The following is a 24093-nucleotide window of genomic DNA, read 5'->3' as shown; positions in this document are numbered from 1 at the left end:
AATTGAGTGAAAATAAAATATTAATATATAAGATGATTTGGCAAAGTTGACAACCAGTTTGACAACCCTTATCTGAGGTGTTATATAGTCCTCACTCGTCACCGACGCTCACCACCGGAATCGGTCCGACTCCATCTGACGACCTCTATATATCATTTTATCAGAGGTTTTATTTTTGTAAAATCTGCAATATTTTATAGGTTTTTTTCTTTGCAAGGTTAACTGCAATCACTGAATATTTACTTCGACTATCTTGCAACCATATAGGCCGTACGCTGCATTTGAGGAACCTCAGTCAGTGACACTCTGATCAGAAAGCTCCCTCAAGGCCTTCTTGCCTAATATTAGATCCTTTAACTGATCAGTCTCGCTGTGACTGAAATCTATGCTCCCTCAACTTGGAGAAACCTACATTATATGGTACAGAAAATAAACCTACATTTTGGTTTTGCTTACGATAAAAAAAAACACAAGAATGACCCTCTTAAATTGAAAACCTGGCAATGGAACAAACTGCATGGTTTTCAGGAGCTTATGTAATCTAATATCTTTTCGGAGTAAACAAGTGAAAAAGCGCAGAGAGTATCTCATATCGTTTCTTTAAAAATCTCACCGCCCTGTGATGCAACAAAGGCCAGCGATGACAATGTGTTCATGCCAGGACTGAACTTTCTGTGCTGATTCACGCTTTGTTTTCCCTGTTAACCGACCATGTATAGAGTTTTTATGTTTTTTTTTTCTTTTTTTTTCATCAGTAAACAATTTTGTAGTATAGTAGTATCATCCATGCATGTGTCTTAATGGCATCAAATCTTGCTTATCACTTGCACCAGATTCCTCAATTTCATCAATTTCCCACCTCACCAGCTGCACACATAATACATCTCCTCTATCAGACATTTCAAAACTTCCACGATACCCCCATTTATTGCCACCTAGCCACTTCTTATAATATTTAATTCTTCTCCCTTTACCAAGAAGGACATGATGCATATAAATACCTGCCTTGCATGATTTTTTTTTATCATATACACTTTCTTTCGAAACTACTTAAAGATCAGTTTCTGTTTTGTTTACCTTGGTTACGAAGAGATGATGGTGGAGATACATGAAGTTAATGATGTTGAAAGTCCAATTGAAGTAGTAACAGAAGAGGAAGAGGAAGAGGAAGAAGACGAGGATGATATTAGCTATAATGAACTGAAGGATAGGATGTGGAAGGATCGTGTGCGGATGCAAAAGCTCAAGGCCAAGAGGGAGGAGGAGCCTGAGTCATCAGAGGCTAGACTGGAGCTGTTGAGGCGAAAAAAGATGTCAAGATCACAAGATGCTGTGCTCAAGTATATGGTCAAGATCATGGAGGTTTGCAACGCACAAGGGTTTGTTTATGGCATTGTTACGGAGAAAGGGAAGCCTGTAACTGGTTCCTCTGATAGTCTTCGCCATTGGTGGAAAGAGGGTGTCCGATTTGATTTGAATGCTCCGGCTGCTATAGCCACTTTCCTGCCTCCCGTTATCAAGCAGGCAGCTGAGATGGACCCTATTTCATCTATGTATCTCTTGCAAGACTTGCAAGATTCTACTCTAGGGTCACTCATATCTGCTCTTATGCAACACTGCATCCCTCCTCAGAGGAGGTTTCCTTTGGAGAGGGGCTTGGCCCCTCCATGGTGGCCAACAGGAAACGAACTCTGGTGGGGCGATCAGGGATCAACTTCTCAAGAACAAGGGGCACCACCTTACAGGAAGCCTCATGACTTGAAAAAGACCTGGAAGGTGAGTGTTTTGGCTGCAATTATCAAACACATGTCTCTTAACTTAGACCGTACGAGACGGTTAGTGAAGCAGTCCAAGTGCTTACAAAATAAGATGACATCAAAGGAGACAGCATCTTTGTCTAAAGTAATTAATCAAGAAGAAGCCCTTGTAAAGTTGACTCAAAAGTCACTCAACATATCAAATGCTTCTGCAACAGAAGGTCATGCAAGCAGTTTGGACAGTCACAGGTACTTGCACAGCAACCAAAAGAGGAAATGCAAGTTTGGTCAAGAGTCCTTGGCGGAAAAATTATATAGTTGTCAGAACAATGAATGTCCACAAAATAAGCTAGCAATAGGCTTTAGTGACAGGAAGTCACGAACTGACCATGAAGCGAGGTGTGTTCACGGCCCTATAAATGATGGTCCAAGAACTCTGGAGATATTCACCTCGAGTACTCCAACAGGTGTTTATCCACCAATAGATTCGGAAGTTGCACAACGTGATGGGATGGAAGGAAGTGTTGTGAATGATAACGAGTGGATGAATATGGATATGGAAAAGGATGAAGAACGCCTTGTAGCACGAGAGGGGCAGGCAAGTTCGAGTTCAGTGGAAGATTATGGACACTACTGGGGAGAAAATGTATTTGAACAGGTTCACTTTGAAGAGATTTTTGGCATTCATAGAGAACAGATGGACCTAAACGTGACTCCACCACCTTACAAGGGGGTTTTAGATGAACATGGAACAGCTTCAATATGGGATTTGGGATACGAGTCACCTGAAGAACATTGAATCCTTTGCTCCAAGTATCTACTTATCTTCGAAATTCATTAGTTTCTTTATGCAGTCTCCTAAAATTAGTTTTAAATACCCTTCTGCCGTTTTTTAATCTTACTAGTGGATTTCTCTCTTACAATAAACCTCTTGAAGTACTATTAGAACCTCGAATGTCATTACTTACAGGTATCATTCGTGTCTGGAGCTAGTTTACACTTGGTCTTTTCCGAATATTTCAGGCTCTCAGCTGTCTATTGCTCATCATGATCCAGCAATTCCCTGTACCTGTAAAATGATAAATGTGAACGTTGAAATATTAAAGCAAAGATATGTGTCTGTTTAGGAGAGAGACTAAATAGTAGGCATCACATATTTGCATTCCATTTTTTTTAAATCAGTTTTCATGCTCTAGTAACTGGAATGACATTTTTTTCTGTGTCTTGTGCTATATATTGGACTCTATGATTTGGCTTATTCAGTCTCACTATACGTAAAATGTCATTATTCAGTCTCACTTGGGTCTAAGACTACATCTAGTCACTTACAAATTAACATCCCAACTAAACTAATGACTTGCTACTGAAGATAAAGTCAGGAACCTGCAGAACTATCAAGTACAGAAACAAGAAAAGAAAATAACGGATTATGATCAATACCAGGACAAGTGAGTTCTGGCTTACTTTTACATAATGCACTCCATCATCAAGTCCAAATAATATGCAGAGGCACAGCTTGTAGGCTCCAGAGTGGTAATCAAAACCTCTTGCCAGACTCAGATCAAAAACTACTTGACTTTTCCAAAGCTTTGAACAAAATTTCTAGATCATCCAGTGCTCCTAGTGGATCACTATTAAGCTGTTAGCCGAGAACTTGCTGTCCACCTGTTTTTGCTCGTGTAGTATAGTAACTTCAGAGGAGTTCCTCTTTGCTTTCCGAAAGCACCAACCTACCTGCTGTTTCATCATTTACTCCCTTCTCCTCAAGCTAAAAAAGGTTGCAGCAAGGCTACCAACAAACTTATTCTCCTAATTTGTATCCAGCTATCAACATGAATCAAACGTGTCACCAAATTCTTTTATGTTTGCTCAAATGCTTGCTTTTCCAACTTGTCGATACTTAGAAAGATAGTTCAGAATTTTATAGAGGAACTTCGTATATTTAAGCATCCCATCCATTAACATGTCCAGATAGTTCTTGCTGGTTCCTCTCTTTCTTTGTCACATCATACTTTATTCTTATTTTTAATCAAACGATAATCTCAGAATCATTAAGTTAACAGAAAGAATCTATAAATTCATTGTGGATTGCAGCAATGGAAAAGAAAATTCGGGCATTAGAAGCATATAAGACTTGTGATTTAGAAAGAAACACATGAAAAAACATCTATGGGTTACATAGTTAAGCTAACGCAGATGGGAATGGGATACTGGAGATATAAAGCTAGACTAGTAGCTAAAGGATACAACCAGAAGTGCGAACTTGATTTTAAAATGTGCAAAGCGGTGGTGTATCATTTCTTTAGCTGCAAGTAAGAAAGGGAAACTATTCCAATTAGATGCAAGTAACAAATTTCTGTACGGTGATTTGTTAGAAGAAGTGTACATAAAACCTCCCGAGGACTATCTTAATTATTCAATAAAGTATGCAGATAAAGAGAATCACTTAATGGACTCAGACAATCTTCCAGCATGGGGTTTGGTGAAATGGCAACTGCTCTGTTATCTTCAGGTTTTACACAAACAAAAACTGACTACAGTCTATTCTCATAAACAGAATTAAGATGATAGTTCTAGTCTTGTGGTGTATGTTGATATTAAAATCATCACTGGAAGCAATGATATTACTATCTTTAATACATTCAGCCAGTATAGTACTATTCTTGTTGTGTATGTTGACAATATTATCATCACTGACAGCAATGATATTACTATTTTCAGAGGAATAGAGTTGTAGTCAACAATATATATATACCAAATGTCCATTGAGCTTTATACATTGGTTGAGCAAAACTGACAGATTTTGATGTGAAATTCGTTCTTAATCAAACTCGTATGTAGTCTACCTTGCTACTATTTGAGCTCAAACATAATTGATCGTCAACGATTTAACAGACCATAGAGAACCACAAACAAATTTAAACACTTGCAAAGAAAATCATAAAATTGAAAACTTAACAGCATCATATTATACATCTACTAATATTGCAATCAAGTTTGAATTACAAAGCCAAGTCACCATCACTGCAATGCATTACATCAGACTTGTAATCCAAAAGAACAATCAACTAAGCTTCTTATCCACTACAATCCTAAAACTTCATGCAATTTCTGCTGCACGCTATTATGACATTTACTAATATTGCAAACAAGTTTGAATTACAAAGCCAAGCCTCCATGCTGCAATCCATTACATCAGGCTTGTAATTCAAAAGAACATCAACTCAGCTTCTGATCGCTACATTAATCCTCTGAATTTATGCAACTAATGCTGCATGCTACTACCTAGTTTTTTTAGTAAAATATACTGCCACATTATGTTTATTTATACTACCACTTACTAATGCAGAATCTTCATAATCATCTCTTAGAACTCGTACTTACTTACTACTGATCACCACCATGATCAAAACACTTACTGCTTCATGAGAGGACTTGGAACCATCACCGCATCTTTCAAATACCGGACAGAATTAGCCTTCTTCAACAACTTAGACTTTAGTAACATTTTTGCACTTGGCCTTTCCCTAGGATCCTCACTCAAACACTTAGCCACCAGTTTCACAAAACGTTTTGAAAACGGCTCCTTGTGTATCTCCCCTACTTTTTCCTTTCCTTTCCTCCTACCAATCGCCTGATCATTTCCTCCCCCCTCTTTCTTTTTTCCTTTCCCAATAGCAAGAATCCCCAGCAGCCTGTTTGTCAAAAAATTCACTGTAGCTTCCTCAATCTTCTTTCCTTTCCCTTTAGGTGGATTCTGAGACTCAATCTTGAACTCTTCAGTCTGTTGCACTAGCTCGTCCCAAGTATTCGCCATTCTACGAGTCTTGCTAATGCACTCAGCAATATCAAGCAAATCCCTACGATCCAAAACTCTTATATCACCATAAGCAAATTCCAATGCTGTGATCCCAATTAGCCAGATATCTGATTTGTCAGTGTGCCCCGAAATTTTGTACTTTTCTTGATCATCCTCCACAACTTCGGGGGCTCTTCCCCATTTCAAAATATCCCTGTAGGGAAGGAACTCACTCCCTGGAAAATAACTCGAAGAAGATGCACCATCATAAAAAAAATCAGTCCTATGAGTATCATCAGTACGCATTTGAGCTGATCCCGCAAAAGCAAGCCTAATGGCATTAGGAATTTTATAGACCATAATGTTGCTACCAGTGATCTGTCGGTGAATTTCTCCACGACTATGAATGTACTCAAGGCCAAGAAGTGCTGATTTCAGAGCAATGACAATGCAATCTTCAGGTAAGCCCGAGTTCTTGAAAATTTCGACAGAGAACATGAGTGCTCGAAGATTAACACATTGTGCCTCAAACAAAACAAGAAAGAAGATATCATTATTGCTAGCATCATCATAACTTCCAAGAATTGGGAGAATGTTAGCGTGTTTAACTCGATTGCTTCTTGCAGCATCATCACGGGCTAATTCGTACCATTGAGGTTCAAGAAGTTTGTTACAGGCTTTGATATTAACGACAGCGCCTTTAGGATTGATTAAATGAGTGCGATCAGGAGGAGGGATAAGAGTGCCTCTGTAAAGAGTGGTGGTGTTGTTGTAATCCCAGTGGCCTATGGGTTGGATGATTACGTAACGACGGTCGTTTTCGCCATCGTGGAAGATGTGGTTACTGACTTGATTGCTGGCAGGGCCTAAGTTGAACAGGGTGTTTGTGTTTGACATTGAAGGGAGAGAGAGAGAGAGAAAGAAAATGTTGGAGGGGTTTGAGTTGAGAGAGATGAGTTTAGTTCTTGGAGTAGTGGATGAGTTGAGAGAGAGATATGAGTTTCTTGGAGAGATTTCAAGAATGTGTGGTGTGTGCAAAAGAGAGAGGGGGAGGTGTTTATATTGAAATTCGGTTGGAAAGGGCGGGAGAGATTTAAGAGAGACAGAGAGAGAGAGATGAATCTTGATGCGCGCCTTGAGAGACCGTTATAACAGTTGGAGTCGTCTTGATTCTTCTGTTATCACGGAATGACGAAAGTGCCACACTCTATTCTTTCGTTCTTGGGAAGATAAAATCTGCCCGACTTTAGGTGTAAAATATATTTTGCAATAATAAAAAAAAATCTTAATTTTTATGTGGGTTTATTTATAAACGAAAAATCATCAAAATATCTCATTTTATGAATCAAAATGCTAAAATATGCTAAACACCGACTAAGATACTCACTATATATATCGGGAAAATGCGTGGATGCTGTAATATCCTGTAATTTTTAGAATCAGATTAATAATTTAATAATAGAATAAAAAGGATTAAAATTTGATTAAGATTATGATTTAAAATTAAATTAGAATAACGGGCCTAAAATTTGGATCAGATTCTAATATTAATAACTTGTAGGTTAAGATATAGGGTTTTGTATCGTTATAAATACATCATATTCGTCTTCCTCGTTTTTATTCATAAAATTCGTAGGGCTCTTCTCGACATAAATCAACAATTTTGTAAAATTCGTAGAAAATTAATCGTAAGTCGGAATTCAGTGATCCTGGACTTTTCGGAAAGATCTTTTTGTTCTCTACAACTTTCGTGTTTCGTATTTTTCAATAAAACGTCGTTTAGATAGTCAAAAAGGCTAAATTCAGATCTGGTCAGTTTTAAAGGTAAGTTTTCGATCGATCTTGCTAGTGTTTTCAAACTTGTGTGTTATATGTGTATCTCTGATTATCAAAAATTGGCCTGAGTGATCATATATTTGATAGTATTATGTGATATAGAATATGTATCGATCTATATATGTGATGTCTAGACGATAATTTGAGATCTCTGATTTATGCCATGGTTTGTGAAAATATCGAATAAGAACTTAGGACCGTAATCACCGGATTGTAGTGACAGTTTTCAGAAAATTTAGGACCGTTATCACCGGGTTGTAGTGGTCGTGACATAGATTATGGATTTTGAATTATTGTTGTTATGTGATTATGTGTATCGAATAAGAAAAAAACATGTATCGAAAGTATTTGTTTCGTATATCGTATCATATATATTATTGTATTTTGTTATATGTGTATGTGTTACTTGGCCTACTAGTTGGATCGATTGTTTTCTTGCTGGGCTGTATAGCTCATTACTTACAATTTTAGGTTTCGTCTAAGAGTTTCGAGTTGGATAGCATTCAAGTTCGAGGACTTAGTTTTGGAGTAGATTGACTTTTGGATTTCCGTTAGCTGCGCCTTCGTAATAGTACCTTTGTAATAGAATTTCGGTTTAATAAATTGAATTTTATTTCAGATTCTGTTTAGATTTAATAGTCCAGAAGTGCGGGCTGTTACAGATGCGTATTCACTTTTTCAAATTTTATAAAAAACAGGTGATCACGTACGCGTTCTTTTTTATTATATAAATAGAACATGTAACCTAAAATAAAAGGTAAATACTTTGCTAAATATTAAAAAAATGAATACATATATTCGTAAATATTTTGGGCGGAAGTTACTGTTTATAGTTATTTTGGCATTTGAACCCCAAAAATCATATGTTGGGACAACACCCTTTACAAAATTAGAGCTTTTATTTGAAAAAATATGATTGATTTTATTTTTATTTAGAAAAAATGTGTTTTTATAATATTTGTTGACGGAGAAATTTTGTAAAAATAAAGTTTGGGGTTTCTCGCTAGAATCAAGATCTAAGATGGTGGTTTTTTACCGGAAAATCAAGCGGCATGTGGTGTTTGTGTGTTAATTGGTGGCTGAGATTGATTAGGGTTAGTGGTGGATCCTTATCAGCTCTTAACTTATTATCCCTTTCAATGTGCCTACGTACCTATTATATAAGGATCAAGCCTGACGGAGTTTTTGGGGAACAAAAAATCTGATGGGCTTAGACTTCTTATTCCTAGGTCCGGTAAAAGTCCTTCCAGAATCCATCTTCCACTAGTTTTAGGAATGTCCAACTATGAGACCCAACAGCGAAGGTCCAATGCTCGTTCGTAATCGCATAATTTCACGAATAGTGCATCTCCCTGCGCAAGGATAACACTCCGCTGCACCTATATCCCTTGAGTTACGAACACCGGTTCACCCCACATGTCGGACGCGTCCCTATCCCTCGAATGAGGATAACCCACCAGATAACAGGACAGGTGATCCCAAGCTCTTGGGTGCAAAGTGCATGATGACTCCAAAGTTCTCCAACGAGGACACTCGTTGAATACAATAACAGATCTCCCAAAGCACATACCAATATTAACCCCGCATCCTCAACGTAGACACCCGTTGAATACAGAAGGAGGGCTTCAATCATTATGCATGTAATATCCCATATTTTCATATATTATTATTATTTGAAGTTGTTTATGTGAATTTTAGTGAATTATATTATAATTGGAATTGATGTTTTGATGTTTATATGTGATAAATTCTGAGTATTTTAATTTTTATATGTTCAGAATAAAATATAGATAATTGTGATATTTTTCTGGTAACTTTTGGACTGTTATATGATTTTATAATGATTTATGGATTTATTAATTATTTTTTGAGTATTTATAAAACCATTTTATAAAGTCGAAAATCGTCCAACTTCAACCGTTTTTGCGTTTTTACAACCCGAAAACTCCTTCCTAATATAATCTGGATATTCTGAATATTTTCCGTGTTTTAACTTTTTCCATCCGGATTACGGTTTGACCCGTACGAGTCCCGACATAAAATTTTCGATGCGATAATCATTTCGGTAGATCAATAAAACCCGTATTCTCGAGAGACGGAATATTTTTACATATTTTCTCGTAGGGTGTTTTATAAGAAGCCCGGTTTTGGCAATTATCCAAATCGGGTATCAAATTGGATCGTTTTTGTAATTACTTAGCGGCTAAATAGTTTATTTTCGGATCCGAAATGATCCAAACGAGATACTCCTTACGTGTTTATCAGCGTCTTTATTGAGGTACTCGATTTATCTCGTTTCATGTGCATTCGAATGTATTTTATGTGTTTTCGGGGTTTTCAGTTAGTTTAGGTATTGTTTCGATTTTTCAAAAATCAACGGACCGGGACTCCACCGGGACGTTAAAGCCCACAAAATTCCTGTTTTTTTATTTTTATAAAATCATTCGTATTTCAAATACCCAATATTTTTGCATTTTTGAATTATTTGTAATTTTTGGAAAATTTTGATACAAATTTTATATTTTATCGCTTCTAAAATTATTTCCCATAATTATTATTTTGGGGCTTAATTATTTTAATTATGGGAATAAAAACACCCTTAATTTGTTTTGGGGATATAATTTCTTTAAATATAAATAGCTGCAAAAATATATTTTATTCACTTACTTATTAAAAATTCAGAAAAGAGAAATAACCAAGAACAAGGTGGGGTGTTCTTGAGCTAAGGAATTAAATCCCAACTTTGGAAGTGATTTTGAACAACAAATCGTAAGTATGAGTAATCAAAATGATTGTATTTCAATTATCTACATGTTTCAATCATAAAAAATAATCTCAGATTAGAAGAGTTTAATTTCGTTTTTTAGGGTTCTCCGTCTGAATTGGGGGTTTTTGTTTGAATGATTTTCGATTCGATTTGATGTTACAGTTAGCTTTATCTTCTACTTTCCATTCGATTTATGTATAAATTTGTAGTGTTTTAGGTTGGGAAGTGTTGAGACGGGTTCTTGAATTTAGTTGATTTTATGTTTGATTTTTCTGCACAATATTGATGTGGGTTATGGATTTTGATCATTTGAACTGATTTGTATGAGTTTTAGCTTCGTTTTGGTATCTGAGTTGCTTGATTTGGTTGAGAAATGGACGGGATCGGTTTTTGGCCGGACTATTCCCGATTTTGCTTCGATTTTGATCGGAGTTGGGGTTCTGATGGTTGATTGTGATAGTTGTTACTAATTCTGGTATTGCAGGAATTAGTAGGATCGTTTTGATGTAAAATTCAGGAGTTTTAGTAGGTTGTTGACCGGAGATGGGATTGCCGGACCGACGAACGGCGCCGGCCGTTTTCCGGGCAACCCAGAATCCGGCGACCTGTTCTTCAGGTCCCGGCGACCCGCCACCACTCAGACCGCCCTGTGATCCATTGAGGAAGAAGGCTGTAATTAGAAACGTGTTTGTGGGTTTTTATTTTTATAAAATTTCAAAATTCAAATTTTATTTTCAAAATCATTTCTTTTAATTTCAAAAATCATTTAGTTACTATTTTAAATTATAAAAATTATTTAGTTAATTATTTTAAATTTCAAAAATTATTTCTTTTATTATTTTCATAAATTCATATTTGTTTTAATTATTTATAATTTTTTTAATTAATTATTTATAGATTTAATTAATTGGTTAATTCATTTAATCAATTAATTTTATTTATAAATAGTTAAATAAAATACAATTATTTATAATTAATTCAAATAAATCCTAAAAATTGTTTTTAAGGTTTTAAAAATTATATTTTTGATATTTAAAAATTAATTAATATTATTATTAATTGATTTAGTTCCATTTAATCCTTATTTTGTTCATAATAAATAAACCGTTTGTCCGTTTAATACGAAACGAACGCGTATAGACTCAGAAAAATATTCCGCTTTCAATAAAAATACTTTCAAGACCTAATTTCTTTTGTATTGAAAGGCCATTTGATTTGTGAGTCATTCTGAGTCGATTATTGATCGATAAATCATATTTTGACCCGATTTCAGTTTTAAGCGTACCGAGTCGAATCTTTTGACGAACTGAGTCATATGGATTATGTGCTTACGTGTTATATGAATTACGTGCGTACGTGGGTCAATGGTCTTGTGTTTGACTGTCTTCTTTATGTGTGGGCTATCGTATGGGTAGACGATAGGATTTTGACGCGCAGTTCGTCGAGTATTTATCGTTTGGACGATTAAAATGTGATTTTCTAATTATAGATACGAGTCTTCCAAAACGATCAGGATCAGATGAAATGGATGAAGACCAGAGTTGAATAGTATGGAATATTGGGTTTGCAGCACTGGATAAGCAGCAGACCAAAGGATTAGTAGAATAAAGACGGTGATGTTTTGTGACAAAATGTCAGAATAGATGCGTCTTTGCGAGTGTGACTAACTGTTAAAAACTCAAAGGCAAGTATCCCTATCATCACTTATTGTTCAAGTGATATTTATTTTAAATCTGCTTATGCAAGTATTGTTTTCCCTATTCTCAGTTCAGAATAGATAAATGTTTTATATATCGATGAATTAAAATGCTTATCATGCAAGTACCCTATGCTATTATATGTTCAGAATAGTTAAATGTTTTACTTATCAAATTACTAGATTTATAAACGTTTTGGATTTTGAGAAATATGATTTTGTTGCGAGTATTCCTGCCCAAGTGAATGGGGGAATAAAATTATTTAGGATGTCGATTGAGTCGGCTCCTTTTCAATAAAAAGGTTTTTAGATTGGAATGGTTACTGGTTACAGCGTAGGTGATCGAGATATCGGTCCAGCTGTAATATCTTTCAAGGCGAATATATGCCTTTTCTGGCGCCCTATAGGTACCGTATGACTGCGGGATACGGGTAGTACCTATATTTACGATATGGCTGCGGGATACCGGTGTTGTTTCGTGACTGATCATCAGGAACATCATGAAATATAATTGGTTCCAATCTAAAATATTATTTCTAAATTGTTTTGATAATTATAGAATAAATGATTTATCAACTGTTTCTGTTTTGGATTAAAGGTGAAATACAGTTTTGATTCAGTTTCTGCTTGATGTGGATATTTAGGTTGTTATAAAATATCAAAGGTGGTATTAGTATAGATGATTGATGTTGACTTCAGTATGAGATGTTGTGAGCATCAAAGTTCATATTGATATCTAATTTGATATGACAACAAAATGAATATTAATATCAAGAGTTCGATTTTGAATAAAGTTTATGATTCATTCCATAATCATTGTTTCTTGTTATTGTTGTTTACGATATTTCCGTACACATTGTTTTACGAGTTTTATTCTCGTCAAGATTCAAAGTATTGCTGAAGCATTTCGCTCGAAAATATGAAAAAAAGTTTTGAATACAGTGAGAAACAATTATCCGATTATTTGATAAAATTTTCTGGTTCAACAATCATGATTTTAAATGTTCTGCTCTTATGCAGACGTCGATTTTATATCAAAAGACCTTATATATGCTATAATGAACTTGCTGAGCATTTCTTTCGCTCATACTTGCCTGTTTTTAAATTTAACCTCCAGTGAGGATTAGTTTGCGCTGTTTAGCCGCGTAATTCGAGGAAGCAAAGAGGAAGCTTTTGGGAAGGTGGTTGGTTCAGGGTTTGTGGACTAGTGTAAGTTCTATTATATAAAGTTGTTTATATTATATTATATTATAGTTGTGTATTGTATAGCTGAGCCTAGTATACTTCTTTTCGAAGTTATACTAGTGGGTTTAGTATTGAGTTGAAATTTATTGAAAAGAGTTTTAAAAGAAAAAGAAAAATTTATTTATAGAATTTGGATATCTTGTTTCTAGAACTGTAACCTTAAAAGATCTTGAATTAGTTTGGGGTCATAAATGATAAATATCTTCCGCTAACATTTATTTATTGATTTAACAGGTTATTTTGGATTGAGGTTTCATCGTGACGACCAAATCACTTGACCCCGGATTTGGGGGCGTTACAAGGCATATCCCTCGAGGCCTCTAAACTTTTCACGGACATCCTGCTCCTTGACCGACTCAAGTAGGGAATTTTTCAAAGGACATCTGCAATAAATATGTTAGTAAAAGTAATCCTCTATTGCTCCCTCCATGCTTACCTTGTCCTGTACTTGTTTTCATTTGCTTTGTCCTGGATGAGGACAAGCCCAACTGTTTCAGTAAATTCAGAACCATGCATCTCCCCAGATCAGAATGCGTTTTCCCTTGTAGAATGCACATATTCTTTCCTGAATTGTGACCCAAAATATAGATAATTCATATCCTTCATTTCAGGACGCGTCCTCACGGAGGACACGCGTCCTCACTTTATTGGATGCACCCATTTCTTCCTGCACTGCAATCTTATTTTCAAACTGTCCATATCATGTATCTCACCCAATAAGGGCGCGTCCACTTCTCATGCTTTGTGGCCTCATGTTTTGCGGCCTAAAACTTAATTAGTCATCCTTTTTCCTTTTGACCCAATTTGATTCAATTAACCCGTTCTTAATGGAAATGATTCGATACCAAATTTTGGCTATAATAATAATTTAATTGAAAAAAATATGATTTTTAATTTTTTTTTACGAATGATTTTGTAGTCAACTGCGATTAGATTCAAAAAAGTAGGTACTTAAGGTACTTGGTTAGTTAGTTGTATTTTTCCCTCTATTTAAATATTTGTTTTAAATATTAATATTTAAGTATTATTTCGTGCAAATTTTAATTCTAAAAACAATTAATTTTTTTTTCAAAAAAATTAAGTCCATAAACACAAGGCAAATGTTCCTTTCAAGAGCAAAATAATATAAATATTCTTGCTGATACAAAATAATTCAAAAAGGGAGATGCATTATACACCGACCTCACTGTATGTATAAGTTAACAAAAATACCAATCTCCAGGGTTTGATAAAATCCCCAAATCTTGTTCAAGTGAAATCTCATGAAACTTCGTTAAAAGATGTGATTTTTACTTGCAGATTTAATTTATTTGAAGGATGAATAGCGTTTTCAGTGAGGAGATACTTGCAGACAAGCTCGCCAAGCTTAACACCACTCAGCAATGCATCGAAAGTATCCTCTCTCTCTCTCTCTCTCTCTCTCTCTCTCTCTCTCCCCCCTCCCTCTCTTTATTTAATCTCGTACTATATACTTGTTAGTTATTTTATAGATTCTTACATTTCATTTAGTGTTTGATGATTCATTATTTCGAATTGAACATTCTATTTCATGCCATTAAATTATTGATTTAGTATGAATTTATTGTGATTGATTACAAGTTTGTATCGTATTTAGGTTTCTCGAATTGTTTATCAGTTTAGGTATGATACCCAAGAGTTAAAATTTGGATACAATCTCAATAGCTAGTGAGATCTTGGTATTTTTTGTATTGATTTGTTTTCTTAACTTTGTGTTAGCGTTATCACATTGGTGTATATTTCACCAAAGCAAAGCAGACCTGGTTGTTTCAACATGGAGTAAACAGTTCCACAATTTAGAGATGGTTCACAAAGTTCCGTTGCTGTATCTTGCTAATGATATCATGCAAAATAGCAAGCGGAAAGGAAATGAATTTGTCACTGAGTTCTGGAAGGTTCTCCCTGCGGCAATTAAAGAGCTTGTGAAGAAAGGCGGTGACTATGAGAAGAAAACGGTCTCCAAATTGGTACGGCCTGTTCTTTTCCATCCGTTATAATTTATCAACGGCCCTTAGTTAGCGTATAAATATTGATTGAGTTCGAGCATATGCTAATTTCGTATCTGGCTGTACTTGTCAAAACTTATCTAATACTAGTATATATAACTTATAGCTGAATTCACTTTTGTATAAAAAATCATGCACCCACGTCCTCAGAATCCCAAATTACCAATACATTTGGATCATATTATATTCAGGTGGCAGTTGATAGTTCATAAATGCATAGTAAGCTTATCTGCTAATTTCTTTGCTAGGTTAATATATGGGAACAGAGGAGGGTGTTTGGTTCCCGTACAAAAAGCACCATCAAGGATGTGATGCTTGGAGAAGGATCACCTCAACCATTAGAGTTCAGCAAAAAACGTTCTCGTTCCGTCTCAATTGTGAAAAGGGATTCGCGATCCATAAGAACAGTGAGGACCATATCTATCACGCTTTTCATCCAATTTTCCATTCTAAATCCAGTAAAATTAGCTATTAATGATATACATACTTCTTTTATTAGCAACGCATTTTGGTATTTCTAACTGTGTAGTTTTGAATGCAAGAAACTGACAATTGGGGGAACAGCAGAGAAGATAGTGTCAGCATTTCACTTGGTAGTCAATGAACATACAACTGAAGATGAGGAAATAAATAAATGCAAGACAGCTGTCCATTGTGTCAGAAAGATGGAAAAAGATGTTGACATAGCCCTAAACCAAGGTAGGAGGCAATTATGCTAAGTTAACCATGTTTTTAAAGTTTAAATATTGTTGTTGCTCTTCCAAATTGGTTCTATCGGCTCGTAATGTTAACATCCTTTAACATTTTCTCCACGTTTCTATAATATTCTTGACATCGTGATTTAAACCCCCCCCCCTCTTCCAGCTAAGGATCCTAAGAGAAAGTCTTTAGCTAAAGATCTGGAGGAAGACGAAAATATACTGAATCGGTGTATTGATAAGCTTACAGTTGTTGAAGCAAATAGATTGGCCCTTGTGTCACAGTTACGAAATGCATTGAGTGAACAGGTAATTAGGGAGCTATTCTTCTTGACAAAGGCAATTCTGATTTTTTTTTAGTCTGAAGTATATAAATCAATTTGGTTATGCTGTTGAAAGCTTGTGTTAACTTATCTTTTTTCCTGTACCAGGAATCTGAACTGGAAAATGTCCGGACACAGATACAGGTCTGTGCCTTGATGCCTAGAACTTGAGATAGTTTCATATTATTTTAAGTAGTGTCTTGTCTCTTTGATGGTCGGATGAACCATTTGGACACATAAACCCTTAAAGTATATTTTTCTGGCACTACCCTTATTTTTGTCCATTGTACAACTCCGCCATTTATGTTTGTGCTTGTATACAATTCGACCTTTTTTAAAATATCTGTACCCACTATACCCTTGCCACGAATTTTAGATAGATCGGTAATCATTGTGTTCGAAACAATTGAGAAATTGATCGTTTCAAATTGTGTTCTATAAAAAAAAAAACTGAAAATCTCACAGTTTTCGGCCAAATTTTAACCCGAATTCAAGACTCATGTTAGGGAGAAGTGGAATAAATTAAAAGGGTCGGAATGTATAAAGGATAAACTCAAGGGGTACAGAGGTATGCAAATTTTCTTTGAATGTCTCTTTTTGGACAAATATATAGGACAATGTGTATGTGTCAAGTATCACCCCTTTTTAAATTTATCTATATGGCGATCTGTTAGATTGTGCAAAACTGTATACTTTTGCAAGCATTTGTTATACTGTTTTCTTGTCCATCTTTATCAGTAGTCAACTGCTTGAGTAGTTGAAACCTTGACCCGAAGGTAAAGTTTTCATAGTTTTGTTGTCTCCTACCCCCTTGGCAAGTTGTAGTAATTGGTCATACCTCCTATGTACTTGAAACTTATGTGGCTACCTAGCATGAAACTGTTATTGTCTTGTCGTCATTGCTGCCCTAGCTCTTGCTTGACATATGCTTTTGAAGCATTTATGCTTTCAGATTATTGATAATTATATATATAGCAGTGTATCAGTTCATGTTACATCCAAATAAACTTTTAGATATCCAAACGATATTCCAATGACTTTTTGAAAATGGTCAATTTTTTTAATCCATTTTATATAACCCAGGAACAATTTTTCTTTATTGTATTCTATTTACGAAGATAAAATCACGTCCATCGGTTTGAGTTTTGCAAACAGTGCATTATCAATCTTTTATAATGATATAAATGGAATGATTTTTCAGGTCGCACAGGCACAAGCAGAGGAAGCTGCCAGCATGAGGAGACATCTCAATGATGAAAATTATGTGGCTGATACTAAACTATCAACTGCGACCCCACCAGCGGTAGATGCCATTGCGAAAGGGCAAACACCAAAGAAGTCAGCTGCAGCCATTGCAGCAGAAGTTGCAGACAGGCTTGCAGCCTCTAGCTCCTCTCAATATATTATGAGTTCTGTTCTTTCCACATTTGCAGCCGAGGAAGCTAAAAAAGCCGGGCGAACAAAGACCTCTACATTGTCTAATTCGATCCCTTCCAAACCGAGCAATATAGTCAGCAACCCCATCTCATATCCACAGCAATCATATCCTGTTTCAGACCCCAATGCTTTTATGGCCACACAACCCCTCAATGCTCAAACAAATAATCCCCATCATTCGGTTATGATACCCCAACCCAGTATGCAGAGTCAGATGCCCAACTCACAAGGCCAATATAGTTCATTTAGTAACCCACCTTCCCAGCAGTACATGCAACGGTCGGGTACCATCGTGCCATCATATGGTTATGGTAATGGCCCTCCCATGACACCTGCACCGCCGCCTCCAGCTCCATCGTACATGATGAACCCTATGGTCCATATACCCCAGCAGCAATCTTTTACAATAAATCATCAGCAGTCAGCATTGGGGCAACAAAATCACATACCAATGCATCAGCAACCACCTCCTAGTTACCTCCCTCTTCAATCTCCTGGTATGGTGTATTATGCATTCCCTCATCAGCAACAGTGACTTTAGCCAACTTGAGTAAACCGAAAGTCGGAATTTGAGACTGTTTAGATGTAGAGGAAAATCGAACGTTTTTCTTTGTAGACCTGCAATACAAATTTTTGTTTTTTCCATAAAGATCGATACATAGCGACATGACACTGTGACCGTGTGTACATGTATTTTGTAGAGCTACTACAGATTCAATAGTGTAGGTGAAAAGGATTTATTGAAAAAAAGAGCTTAAAAACTCTCCTGGTAATTTTTTATGCAAAAAGCCTCGAGAAGAGTGGCAACACTTGGGGTTGGTAGTAGATGAATGTTGGAGTTATGAAGATCGAGAGAAAAACCGAAATGCAAAAATCTGTAGTTTAGATAGTAAAGAAAATAGATTATTTGAAATATCTATGCTTTACAAAGAACCAATATAATCAAGATTCAAGCAATCCTAATAACTTTCTTTAAACTCATTGCAGATGTAGCTACAGAGAACATAATATTAACTGGTCTAATGGACAATTATGTTACTTCGAAATTATTACATATTCTATTATTTGGTTGTCTGTAGATCCTAATACTTGGTTTCTAGGGGGAAAGGAAAGAGAAGGCTTAATGATCAAAGAAAGTTGGGAGTAATATTTTGTAAAATTTTACGACGAAGTTGAGAACTGGCCCTGAGCACAAGCGAGTATAGAGATTCATGGGCACAAATATTTTTATTTAGGGGCACAAGATTTTTTGAAACATAATAATTTTACTGATATTGACGGAGAAATTTTGTTTTTTAAGTTGAGAATTCTTTGTGAGTGTTACCCATTAAAGTTAAAAAAAGGCTATTCAGATATATAATTAATTGAAAGTGCCGAAAGAATAATATTCAACATCACAATTGCTTGTAGAATTCTGTTTTGTGAAAATAAAATTTTTGAGGTTAAAGTTGATCGAGTCTTATCACGATTCAAGTTTTTTTTATTGATGTTATTGGTAGGGACCAAAAAATATCGCTTGGAGCTTAAAAAATTTCAGGACCCGCCCAGACGAAGTTGGAAGGTTGGAACATCAAGGATTTATGGTTATTTATACAAAACCGGTATAAGTTTTTACTCGTTTATTATCCAACCACACAGTTTAACCAAAGATGCAACAGAAGCACAAGCAAAAGCAAAACCACCAAGATGGACATTGCATCTGAAAACCTTAATATACAGAGAAAACAAGTTGTATCCCCGCCCCCAACTAAATATGTAAAATTATATTCTATATCATTCGTCCATCTCGTTTGGGATTGCTTCCCTGCTTTGTGCCACCATATAGGGGATTAAAATATGAACAACAGGACGTCAACACTTCATTGCCTTTTTCAGAAGAAAATCCTTGATAAAGATTGGCAGATGGTACATAATTGCCATTATCGTTGAGAACTGGCCAGAGGAGAACCAAGCCGGTGGATTCTTCTTCAGGACTGCAGCAACCACCTTCTTAGCAAACTCCTCAGAAGGGGTTGACTTTGAGTTTTGCGAGAAGTAAGCTCTTTTTCGGATTGCTTCTTCAAATGGCTTGTATAATTTCCACTCGGGCATCCGACTATAGTTGGCTATAGCAGCATTACTAATGTTCGACTTAATAGCACCTGGGACAACATTTATTACATCAATTCCTAAAGGCCTGAGCTCCAATCTGCAGAAGAGATGTATCACACAACGTTATTACAATTGAAACTTTTTTTTATATAAGCCAGCAAAATGTGCTAACATCCATATGCTAGGTGATCATAGCTTATTGAGAAGACTGTAACTATTATTATACTTATTATTGTATGAGTAAATACTAGACAACACGTATCCAATAAACTGCATTCAAAATCTTTGGTTTGGCAAAGTTTGTTATACTGTATTTCACCGGCTGTAATTTAATATATCTTAGTCTTTACCTCATGTGGGTTCCATTTTTGTTACATATTATCACCAAGCACTGTTAACTTTACAACCTTAATCCTAAGAAGTTGGGCCATCCGATAAATTCCTGATGAAGCAAATGGCTCCAAAAGCCACTACTTAGTTCCAAGTGGACCAAAACCCATACATGGCTAAACTAGAGGCACCACTGGCAGTACCAAGCAAAAGTGTAACAATTCCTAGAATTCAGATAAAACATATGATACTGTATCTTGACCACGACTTGTGAATATTCCACAGCAAAGAAAAGCCCTTTAAAGTTATAATACGTTGCAGTGTAAAATAGTTTATTAACAAAATAAGCTGAGATCTCACCCGACCTTTAGTTTGAGTAGCTAGTATTAAATGGACCTCTTTTTGTCCTATTCAAAAGTACATAAGCTCATAAGATTCTTCATCACTTGACCTCTTCTCACCCTTTTAAAGTTTTCAATTCCTCTTTAACTTTGGAAATAATATGATAATTGTGAAATCTTCTTCATCAGAGTTTCTTGATCGCATAAATTAGGAAATTGAAAATCGGAGGTTTCTATGTAGGAAGATGAATAAAAGAACTTGTTATTTTCCAGATGACAATTTGAGCAAGTAGAAACCAAACTGCCAGACCATGACAGGACAACCAAAGAGCAAGCAATAAGAATTTTTTTAAAAATGCTAACAGCCTACCACAAGGTAGCCACCCTATACTCGTCATTTGGGAAGAGAAGAACATTGTAGCCTGGATAAGACTTCGAACTTCAAAGGAAACTAGTTCTACTTCAATTGGACACCAACTAATTGTTCGTGTTGCAAATTTTCATACCAATGGACCAATAGCGTGTAAAGTTAAATTCAATAATTACTAAGAATAATTTGGATTAAAAAATTTAGCTTGGTTTGGTAAACATAAGCAGAGTGCGGAAAAATTTACCCACATGATTCAAAGTTCAGGTGGTTATATACAAAATGTGTCCACCCACATTTGGTGATTTGCGATTTTGCATTTGACAATAAATTTTACGAAACCTATGATAGCTACCAGTCCATCACAATCTTTATTTCAATAATAATACTCAATTAGTCAATTCTATTTGTAGGAGAAGACATCATATTAATCTGATGAAACAATACTTTAAGTTTTCATAAAGACTTCAAAGAAGCGACAAATCCATGACCTAATGCAATTAAAGATGAAAGAGATTACCTTTCCCAATCTGCATAGTTTCATATCAGTCTTAAAAAATGAAAATGCAACCAACGGCTGGGAAAATAGGAAAAGGTCGGAAGAAGTTCAGAACTTACGTGAGAAATGAAAAGGAAGATATTTTATTATCTAACAAAAAGAAGGCATAGGAAGAAAAACAGAGAAAAAACGAAATGAAATTTATAAGAACTGTATCTACCAGTGTAACGCGGTGAAAATATTTAAGGGGTCGTGGAGGTTGCTGAAAAATAGATATTGCAATTAAGCAGACATATAGAATTTATATTGCATAAGTGCGTGCAATTGGCAAACCTTAATGTATCGGTAAGAGAATGCAACGCAGCTTTAGATCCACTGTAAGCACCTGACCATGGTCCAGCACCTAAAGCAATCACACTACCAATGTTCACGATCCTTCCTTTCTTCCTAGATGCCATATGAGGGACTACAGCTTGAACCATTCTGATGGCACCTATACATGACATGATTGGAGGAATAAATTAAACTTGCCATGTTTATAATATCAGAACAGATGGTTCCTAATAGTCATGCATTCAGCATTATTTTGTGAAACTGACACTAAAAATAAAACCCCAATTCTTTTCAATATTGAAGTCTTAACTGTGGAGTCAAGATATGCACGTGTCCAAATCGGTTAAAGAAGAAACATTGATTGATCAATATGTTAAATACAACGAGAATTCTCTGCACTTCTGAAGAATGCAGGCACCAATTTCATAATTGCTACGTCCGTTTCAAAAATGTTTGACTACACACAACCATCGCTGTTTTTGCACCTAATTCACAAGTCTGAAGCAATTACTGGCCCAAATTTATCAGCACATTATCCGAAATCTTGATAAATTTCTATTCTTTATGTAGTTTATTTAATTAGCATAACACAGTCCAGCATCAACACTCTACCTCTCCATAAGAGAACTTGATTTAATGAGCGTTTGTTTACTTGTTTTTTTTGGTGCAAAGTAAAGAGAATGAAAGAGAACACAGTGTTGGTGAAGGTGGTGGGATCATGATGGCCATGTGATGTTGAGCATAAAACAAAAAAATAGTTAATTATTTTATGTTACAATTTAAATATAAGTAACTTCTCCAATTAATAAATAATAACTATATTATTTATTTAGGAATCTTAGTGAATATAGTTTATATTGTAGTAGATAAGTAATAGGTATTATTTAAAAAATGAAAGGGTTTGTTTCCTGTTTTTTGAAGATTTTGTTTATTCACCTAGTTTTAGGTAACTATGCAGATTTATTAAGTGTTTCTTGCCGACTTTCTGCGGATACCACGCCTTGTCCAATATAAAATTGTAGCACGAGCTTACATTTCTACAACAAAATCTTATATCTACATCAATATCTTAGATATCTATGTTTCTACATCAATATCTTGATTGCTGAACCCCTAACCACCCTTTGTCCTACATCAAGTGGTAACAAAAGCTTAAGTTTCTACAATCCTAATTTATCAATATAGATGGTGAATTATATGAATTAAATCCGCAGACGTGTTTCTTGCCAATTCAAGGGGTATTTCCATTTTAAGAGTAGGAAGATCACATGATCTATGTTGCCAACTCTACCGAAGCTTGTGCAGAGATACACCCAATGCACAGTCCCCGGGAAATTAGCCAAATGCTCTCAAAGGTCGACACCACTATAGTTGCAGAAAAAAAGAAGCCACACTTTTAGATTCAAGTCACCAAAAACATAACCGAAGGCATTGTTTGTATTAGCATTTAGATTAGACCAAAACCAATACATATTCCAAAAGTCCACCATTGTATAAGCATTAAGAAAAACCATATAAATATCATCATCAAATTGAACACACTTTTCAATGTGGATGCCAATTAGATCCCCCTAATTCTAACAAAAATAACGGAGACCATCACAACAATAAATTACCCTAATACAAAATGCATCAAATAGAATCACTATAGCTACAATGTGCTCCTAATCTTAACACATAAATAAAACTAGACCAGATCATAAACAAAAAAATGAAACTAAATACGATACAATAAATAAAGTCGAAAAGGGGTAAATGGGGGGGATGAAATAGTACCAAACACATTAGTATCGAAAGTATGTTGAAGTTCAGACAAGGGAATCTCAGCAAGAGGAGCTACACACTGAACACCAGCATTATTAACAACAACATCAATTCTACCGAACTTCCCGACAACATTGGAGACAACATTTGACACACTTTGATCAGACAAAACATCAAGCTCCTGGAGATAAAAATTAGGATTATCATAATCAAGATCAGACATGGAAGATAAAGAACGAGCTGTGGCAACTACAAGGCACTTGTCGGCGGCGAAGGCGCGTGCCAGCGCGTTTCCGATGCCGCCGGTGGAACATCCGGTGATCATAACTACTTGCTGCTGCTCATCTTTATCCATGTTTTGCAGACTCATAATAATAATAAGATATTTTATTTGTTTATGAATAGATAGATAGATAGATAGGTACGCGTACGTCAGTGTTGAAACGATGTTAAAATGGCGGATATTTTTATATGGCTGACAGTCTGACACAAATATATTCGTGGGTCCGTGATTCAAAAACATTTCTTTTTTGGGTAACGCTAAAATAGTAAAGTTTTATTTGCACTAAAGTTTTTTTTTTATGCAGTAATGAAAATTACAACTACATCCTCATATTTATTAAATGTTTTTCAAATTTATTAAATAATGTTTTGATTACCGTTAATGCTAGTTATTTATATTATTAATACTAACAATTATATGTTCATCAAGCTGGGCGTATATTATTGATTTAATTTTAAATTAAATTTACTTTGATACTAATATTTTCTTATATAAATAAAGTA

At 35.4% G+C, this 24093-nt stretch overlaps 3 protein-coding genes across 4 annotated transcripts; 2 read left to right on the top strand and 1 right to left on the bottom strand.

The window, feature by feature from the left end:
- The first annotated feature begins 1055 nt into the window (after positions 1–1055).
- LOC141717255 (putative ETHYLENE INSENSITIVE 3-like 4 protein) lies at positions 1056–2766 on the top strand. Its single transcript, XM_074519348.1, has one exon. The coding sequence runs from the start codon at positions 1093–1095 to the stop codon at positions 2554–2556; it is 1464 nt and encodes a 487-aa protein (XP_074375449.1). The 5' UTR covers positions 1056–1092; the 3' UTR covers positions 2557–2766.
- An 11486-nt stretch (positions 2767–14252) lies between these two features.
- On the top strand, positions 14253–18231 carry LOC141721395 (uncharacterized). Of its 2 annotated transcripts, XM_074524317.1 has the most exons (8): positions 14253–14288; positions 14400–14493; positions 14838–15085; positions 15373–15531; positions 15667–15823; positions 15989–16131; positions 16254–16289; positions 17347–18231. In XM_074524317.1, the coding sequence occupies exons 2-8, from the start codon at positions 14418–14420 to the stop codon at positions 18115–18117; spliced, it is 1590 nt and encodes a 529-aa protein (XP_074380418.1). In that variant the 5' UTR covers positions 14253–14288; positions 14400–14417; the 3' UTR covers positions 18118–18231. The 2 variants fall into 2 exon arrangements, with proteins under 2 accessions (XP_074380418.1, XP_074380417.1); XM_074524316.1 differs by lacking the exon at positions 14253–14288 and having other exon boundaries at positions 14295–14493.
- Positions 18232–19144: 913 nt separating this feature from the next.
- LOC141721394 (short-chain dehydrogenase ptmH-like) lies at positions 19145–23749 on the bottom strand. Its single transcript, XM_074524315.1, has 3 exons — positions 23320–23749; positions 21544–21703; positions 19145–19770 (listed from the first exon to the last, which is right to left on the bottom strand). The coding sequence occupies exons 1-3, from the start codon at positions 23675–23677 to the stop codon at positions 19434–19436; spliced, it is 855 nt and encodes a 284-aa protein (XP_074380416.1). The 5' UTR covers positions 23678–23749; the 3' UTR covers positions 19145–19433.
- Between the last annotated feature and the right edge of the window lie 344 nt (positions 23750–24093).

The sequence above is a fragment of the Apium graveolens genome, chromosome 4, assembly GCF_009905375.1.
Source record: "Apium graveolens cultivar Ventura chromosome 4, ASM990537v1, whole genome shotgun sequence".
In the NCBI taxonomy this organism is placed as follows: Eukaryota; Viridiplantae; Streptophyta; class Magnoliopsida; order Apiales; family Apiaceae; genus Apium; species Apium graveolens.
Note: the sequence above shows the minus strand (reverse complement) of the source record. Positions and strands in the feature narration are given on the sequence as shown.

Coding starts and splice junctions, on each gene's coding strand:
- LOC141721394 (XM_074524315.1), bottom strand. CDS start 23,677: ATGAGTCTGCAAAACATGGATAAAGATGAGCAGCAGCAAGTAGTTATG. Junction 21,704..23,319: donor TTTCGATACTAATGTGTTTG/GTACTATTTCAT, acceptor TGTCATGTATAG/GTGCCATCAGAATGGTTCAA. Junction 19,771..21,543: donor TCTCTTACCGATACATTAAG/GTTTGCCAATTG, acceptor TCTCTTCTGCAG/ATTGGAGCTCAGGCCTTTAG.
- LOC141717255 (XM_074519348.1), top strand. CDS start 1,093: ATGATGGTGGAGATACATGAAGTTAATGATGTTGAAAGTCCAATTGAA.
- LOC141721395 (XM_074524317.1), top strand. CDS start 14,418: ATGAATAGCGTTTTCAGTGAGGAGATACTTGCAGACAAGCTCGCCAAG. Junction 15,086..15,372: donor AGAAAACGGTCTCCAAATTG/GTACGGCCTGTT, acceptor TTTCTTTGCTAG/GTTAATATATGGGAACAGAG. Junction 15,532..15,666: donor ATTCGCGATCCATAAGAACA/GTGAGGACCATA, acceptor TTTGAATGCAAG/AAACTGACAATTGGGGGAAC.